This window comes from Rhamphochromis longiceps, linkage group LG15, assembly GCF_057381845.1.
Source record: "Rhamphochromis longiceps isolate RC_006_pf linkage group LG15, R_longiceps_female_GT1.1, whole genome shotgun sequence".
Classification (NCBI taxonomy): Eukaryota; Metazoa; Chordata; class Actinopteri; order Cichliformes; family Cichlidae; genus Rhamphochromis; species Rhamphochromis longiceps.
The window spans coordinates 6,782,326-6,789,413 of NC_140571.1; the positions used below are offsets into that span (position 1 = coordinate 6,782,326).

The 7,088-nt window shown below is 39.6% G+C and overlaps 1 protein-coding gene across 1 annotated transcript; it reads right to left on the reverse strand.

Annotated features, from left to right (window-relative positions):
• Positions 1–5,538: 5,538 nt before the first annotated feature.
• Positions 5,539–6,494, reverse strand: LOC146651919 (monocyte chemotactic protein 1B-like). Its single transcript, XM_085382794.1, has 3 exons — positions 6,407–6,494; positions 5,904–6,015; positions 5,539–5,786 (listed from the first exon to the last, which is right to left on the reverse strand). The coding sequence occupies exons 1-3, from the start codon at positions 6,477–6,479 to the stop codon at positions 5,675–5,677; spliced, it is 297 nt and encodes a 98-aa protein (XP_085238920.1). The 5' UTR covers positions 6,480–6,494; the 3' UTR covers positions 5,539–5,674.
• Between the last annotated feature and the right edge of the window lie 594 nt (positions 6,495–7,088).

Below are 7,088 nucleotides of genomic sequence, written 5' to 3' on the forward strand. Positions count from 1 at the left end.
GGGTTTACAGCAGGTTTACAAAACCGAGAAAGAAAGGAGAAGGACGGGAAGCTGAGACAAAGCAGATGAGGGATGAAAAAAAGAAGAAAACTCAACAGTGGAGAGCGAGCTCAGACGAAGAGGCAATCACTGTCAGTATTTTCAGCTATGTAATAGCTGAAATACTGACATACCACCCCCCCACTCCTCCCCTGACTTCCACTTAATCCCCCATATCTCACTTTTCAACTTCTCTTCCTCATCTTCTTCACCACTTCTCCAGTCTGCTCGCGCGAGCTTTATTTAAACACAGTTGCAAATCTGCGAAAGCCTGAAATTAATCTCGGTCTCAGTTTTCATCTCTCTCTCTCCCTCTACATCTCTCTCTCTCTCATTTCTGTTTGGTTTCCTAGCAACCCAGGAAGCTGAAGGTAATTATACAAAAGATATTGATCTCTACTTTGTGGTCCCTCTCTATCCCCCTCCTATTTTTCCCATCTCTCCCACTAATTTCAGTTCAAGCCCTACTTTTAATTTCCTCTCATCTCTGAATCACGGGCGGTGCTGTAACTGCCGACTCGGCTGTAGTTTTCTCTTTTGTTTTGGTTATGCAAAGCGGCATTATTATGTGTCTGAAAGTCCAGGACTCTCAGAAATCTGGACCGATGAACTCAGTCATCGTTGGATTGTTGAGCCAAAGGCATGTGGTGTATGCTTATTACCATGACAACATTACAGGAAAAGTAATACAGTGTTTTAAAAAAACAAAAAACATTTCATAATTTATTTACAGTGAGCCAATTGTAATCAAAAACAATTTCTCATTGTAAGAAAAATGTACATTTGAGCTACAACAGTTTAATACTACTGTTTGGATTCAGGTTATAAGGATATTCTGGCAGTTATACTCCAGTCTCTATAAATAGCTTGATGCAGATTTGTTGGCGCATCCGTGATATGAATTTCTGGTTCCACCACATCCCAAAGGTGCTCTATTGGATTGAGATCCAATTACCAGGGAGGGCATTTGAGTGCAGTAAACTCATGTTAAAGAAACCATTGTTGGATAATTTGAGATTTGCAACATGATGTGTTATCCTGCTGGAAGCAGCCATCAGAAGATGGGTACGCTGTGGTCATAAAAGGATGGATGTGGTCAGCAATACTAACCAAGTAGGCTTATTGCAGTGCAGTAGGGCCCAAAGGGTGCCAAGAAAATATCCTCAACCACCACCAGCCTGAACTTCGTGCTTTTATGTTGTTTAAACTAAATTCTAACACTTACCACCCAAATGTCACTGAAGGAATCATGAGTCATCAAACCAGACAATGTTTTTCCTGTTTTCTATTGTGACATCTGACATAAACAAGTCATTTTCACCCAGAGAGCTGCTACTCATTGGATATTCTCTCTTTGTGAGGCCATGCTCTGCAAACCCTCCAGACGGTTGTGTTGGAAATCCCAGCAAATACTCACCAGTCCATCTGGCACCAACAACAATGCCACATCAAATAAGATGTTCACCGTTCTTTCCCATTCTTATGTTCAGTTTAAATTTTAGCAGGTCACCATGACCATGTCTGCGTGCCTAAATGCATTGAATTGCTGGTATGTGATTGGCTGATTAGGTATTTACATTAACAAGGAGTTGTGGTATCTAATAAAGCAGTCAGTGGCTTACACTCACACTACTGATGTAGTTTGGTTTGTTATCTTTCTTTAATTATAACAATAAATTAGCCTTCTTACAGTTCTTTTGTTTCTTACATCCCACAGCTGCATGACTCCTGTCATAGTTGAGATTGACTGCATGTGGCATAGGCTTGCCACATGCAGTCACACTTTTGTCATGAACAAATGCTGCTTGAACATTCAGCTGTGTGGACCTTGACTTCTTTGTATATCTGTTTTGCTGCACACACACACACACACACACACACACACACACACACACACACACACACACACACACACACACACAGAGTTTTGTTCTCTCAGGGTTTAATTTATGTTGATCCCATCTGTCAGGAAAAGCTGACATGACACACCAGCTATTTATACACGCCTCTATCTTCATGTGTGTTCCATGCATGTGTGCACATGCACGTGTGTGCGCTGCTGCTGCTGATGGCATCCCATTGTGTTCCTCACCTCAGACCGGATCACCACGGTGACTGTACACACTCTTTTCTCCCACCTTTCATCTCCATCCTTCGGCTGACTGGCTGGCTTTTATGTCTCCATGTTTTCCTTCTGTTTGCGTCTCTTAGTCGCCCATAACGCTGCACGAATTCCTCATTCAAGTGTATCACAGTGGATTGAGTTTTCACTCAGTTTTTAATGAACAAACATTCTTTTATTGTTTGGGTGAAACAGCAGGAACGTGCTGCAAAGATAGGCACACTGTGTTCAGCCCAAGGTTACCATTTTATGACTGTCATACCTCAGTGCGAGTTAGACTGCACTATTTTGTGCACAGAAGGCCGGGAAACATTCTGATGAAGTCTTGGAGACAAAATAGTGAGTGACATTTTACCTCAAACAACATTTCATTCAAAAAACCCCACAGATTGCATATAAAAATCAGGTGGACCTGCAGTAAAACATACCCTTCTTGATTCATGGTTTATTTAAAACTACATGGAGCCATAATTTACAAAACGAACATGTGTTTTACTTAGGAACTTGAAACTAGCCGCTATGACCATAAACACATCTGGAAAGCATTTACTGGGGTAGCAAATCAAGTGAACAGTAGGCTCATTTTACCATGAACACTGAGGAGTCGCCTCCTGCTGGCCTTCAGAAATAATGCAGGTTCAAGACACTTCACGAGTGGCTCACTCAGCACAAACTCAAGCCTTCTTGAAGTTATAACTTTAAATACTTTATTCTAGTGTTCACAGATACGTTGTTGTAATGATTGATTGTTGTTTGAGTTATTGTTGCTTTCCTATCAGCTGGAGTCTGGCCACTTTCCTCTGCTGCTCACTGGATATTTTTGGATTATTATCCATAAATCATAGAAATGGTTGTGTGGGAAAATCCCAGTAGATCAGAAGCTTCTGAAATACTCACGCCAGCTGAGAAACTGCAATGTTGCATTCGTTTACTTAAATCACCTTTCTTCCCTATTCTGAATTTCAGCAAGTTGCCTTGATCATGTCTACATGTCTAAATGCATCGACTTTCTGCTAAGTGACTGGCTGATTACAAAACCAATTGGAAAAAGTTGGGACACTGAAATGCAAGTGAAAACAAAATATAATAGTCATATTAAGTCATATTAAAAACAAACAGTGGGAGGAGCATTATTTAACTACATAGGGCAACTGGCAACAGGTCAGTAACATGACTGGGTATAAAATGAGCATCTTAGAAAGGCAGAGTTTCTGAGAAGTAAAGATGGGATGAAATTTGATGAATTTCTCAAAATAAAATTGCAAAGAGTAAATATCTTCAAAGATTTGGAGGATCTGGTGAAATCTCCGTGTGCAAAGAACAAGATCAAAAATCAATACTGAATGACCGTGAACTTCACGTGGTGCTGCATTAAACACAGACATGATTCTGTCATGGAAATCAGTGCATGGGCTCTCTGTCTGTGAACACAGTTCACTGTGCCATCCACAAGTGGAGGTTATTTATCTAAATTTCAGGAGCGAGACCATACCTCGTACACTCTTCTTCCAGTTCTCTGTCTATATATGCTTCCTGCACTACAACCCATTGTTCTCATTTGCGTCTCCCAGGCACACCTCCTCCTTTTAATGCATTTCCTTCTCATTAGTACGTGGGGATCCACCTGCCAGTCCCCTCTGAGGCCTTCCCCAGACCACAGCATCAGTTCACTGATGTTACAGGTTGTTGTGGAAATAAGGGGATGCTGCACAGACATGACCCAGGCCCAACTTTTTGACATGTGTTGTTGCCATCAAGGTACAAAATAAACCACTTTCTCAGTTTATAACAATATGATTATAATTATTATCCATTCATTCATTCATTCATTCATTCATTCATTCATTCATTCTCTGCCGCTTATCCTTTTCAGGGTTTTCATTAAAACTTTAGAGAGCCTCCGAGGTTTTCTGCAATTGGAGGTTATAGATTTGCAGTTTGGGATAGCGAGCAGGTAAATAATTAAAGTGCGCCATGCTGATAAATATCAGCCATTTTTCTGTGCTGTAACTTTGCATTTTCCTGATGTCTGGTACTTTAACTCTAATTTCACTTGTGTAAAATTCACCACTGGTGATTGCAGAACTTGAGGCTGTCTACTTCTTGCCCTACTTTCTACAGGTAGGTCAAGCTGACAGACCTGCTTCATGCAAATTTGACAGGGCATCTCCATAACTCCCTCCTTGGCCCCTTGAATGAGGATTTTATTACCATGACAAAAGCCATGTGAGGCGTGGTTTAAATATAGCACTGATTAACAAAGCTGTTCAGCCATTTATCCCCTAATACGCTGAGCTCTTGTGCTGCCGATTCATTAGTTTGGTGTTTTGAAAACCATCATCGCAATTGCAAAGAAGGAGCACTCGAGCTGGCCCGCGTCCCTTCTGTTTTTCCCTTATTAATATGTAAAATTATTCAGCAAGGTCCTTCAAAATCTAATCACGCCATCTCTCCTGACGGGTCACCTGTGGCGTCAATAAGGCACGCGTTGTGAGCTTTTATGGAGCAATCAGATCGTACGCTCAGAAGGCTGCGCGCACTCGTGAAGAAACATTAGGGCATGGAAATAAAAATCTGGGTCTGAAACTATTTAAGGAAAATCTGGCCGGTGATGTCACTGCGCTGATGTCATCTGAGGCGTCATTCTGGGGCAAAGGGAGAATTTCAGGTCATCTTGTTTTGAAAAATTACAGAGATTTGACAGAAAAGTAAGACCGTTTTGCTTTAGTTTGTAGCTGCCCAGTGTTGTTGTTGTTATTGTTTTTTTTAAATGTCTTCTTATTGAATCGTCTTTCATTTCAGTGTTATTTAACGATAGAAACCTCTGCAGAAGCTTGTAGCTGATGCAATCCTCATAACCCAGATGAGATTAAACAATTCGTTGTTTGCCACAGTTCATTTAGAGAAGGAGAAATTCAGCAGCGGTTATGAAAGGTTTTTAGCCTTGCCAAAGAAATAAAATAGAGAATAGAGCGACATCTGCTGGCCACAGAGATACATCACAGCCAGAAATAATATCTTATTACAAGATTAAAAGAAAGGGTTAAAAGAAAGTTTGTAAAAATAGCAATGACAATAATAATTCCGAAGTAATGTAATTGACTTTTTTTACTGTGTGCATTTAGTTTTATTCTTTGTGGTTCTTTTTTCTTTTCTTTTCCTTTTTAAAATTTCCTGTGGCTTCATCAACCAGAAACCACATCACACTTTGATGCTTCACTTTTACTGGAGGCAATGCAGTGTGTATTAACCCAGCGAATGCAGGATTTCATTCTTTTAGATTAAAGTTCGGATTTCACAATAGAAGCAAACAAAAACAAGCTGTAGAATAAATTTCATTTTATTTTTTTATTTTTTTATTTTGCATTTTCAGTATATGTTTTGCTGTACAATAGCTTATACACAGACAAATAAAAGAAAATCAATCTGAAGATTTGATGGTTTGAAAATAGATTCATACACCAAGAGATCTGCTTGGTTATACTGTTATTAAAATGTTCATTTCACACTCGGTTATGCTGATCTTGGGGTGGTGGCATTCTTCGACTGGATGGATTCAATGATTTTCTTTACCCACTGCATGGTTGGATCAGCACAGAGTTGTTTATCACCCACCGTCTTTAAGCTAAAACAGAGACAAAAAATTAATGATACTGACAACTTGTATATATTTTTTTAAATATATCTGTAAGCATACTAGATATATACTAGTCTGCTTATTTTGAACTCTGGAGTCACTTACAGCACGCCTTCCATTGCACACCGTTTGTCTGTGTATTCGAAGCTCGTCACTCTGTTGGCTGGAAAACGTTTGTGGAGGAACTGAAAACAGCATTTTTCCGGACCGAATGTGCCTGAAAACATTATAGAGATATAAAGAACTATTAAAAGAAATCCAAGTGGAAAATTATGTCACTATATCACCGTAAAATTGTTTTTACAGTTGGCTGTTTTGTGTGTCTGTGAACTTTTCAAAATCACAGGACTATGATTGTTGCAGTAATGTTGTGTTAAGAGGCCTCAGTTCAGTTTGTCTGTATTTTTAAGAATAACAATGTCTTTCATTTTAGCTTTTGTTCATCTAAGACTTCTTTTTTAAATCGGTTCCTTTTTTGGCCTTTCAGCAAACACGATCACGCTTAATTTAAAAAAAGTTCAAATGACCAAATTTTGACTTTTGAAAGACAGAAAAGGAGGAGCAATTTGCCCTTTACGAGAAAAATAAGGAGCATGCAGTCATCTTACTGTCAGACGTAACGAGAGACGACAAAAGAACGATGCAGGCCATCAGAATGACGGGGTTCTTCATCATCATCATCTTCTTCTTTGGTGTTGTTGTCCTGCTTGTTTCTGTTTTTCTCTTCAGTCTGCTTGCTCACCTGCACAGCTCGGTGTCTGTCTTCTTTCACACAGCCCCTCTCCCTTTTATTAAGCTGATATCATATGCATGTGTACGCGTGTGCACATACGTGCATGCGTCTCTGTGCAGAACATGTACAAGGTAGCAGAACAAGTTCCATTACAAAAATATATGAGTTGCAACTCCCCAACATGCAAACAAAGTGCGGTTATGTGGTCAGCAGGGGAAAGAAGAATCGGGGGAGGAGGGCAAATGATGCTGTGGTTGAAACCTGTTTCTCTGAAATTGAAAACACAACTTCTCCACCTGAGTCACCTAATGTTGCTGTATGTGTGAGCGTATCTGTACTTGAGCATATGCATAATTGTGCATTCTGCAGATGCATTGCGGTTTTAAGCTTGTCTCATTGTTACAAGATAAGATAAGATGAGTTAAAATAAAATAAGATAAAATTACACATATTTGGGTATAAATGTGTCAGGAAAAATGTCTTAAATAAGTTGTTTCCCGGCCTGATCAAATTTATAGTGTATTTTTTAAGAGTGGCTCTCTTTCAAACGAAAAAAA

What these genes read in the sequence shown, in the direction of transcription:
- LOC146651919 (XM_085382794.1), bottom strand. Translation starts at nt 6,479, where the DNA reads ATGATGATGATGAAGAACCCCGTCATTCTGATGGCCTGCATCGTTCTT. An exon ending in GTCTCTCGTTACGTCTGACA is followed by an intron (nt 6,016 to 6,406) that starts GTAAGATGACTG and finishes TAATGTTTTCAG; the next exon opens with GCACATTCGGTCCGGAAAAA. An exon ending in TGTGCAATGGAAGGCGTGCT is followed by an intron (nt 5,787 to 5,903) that starts GTAAGTGACTCC and finishes TCTCTGTTTTAG; the next exon opens with CTTAAAGACGGTGGGTGATA.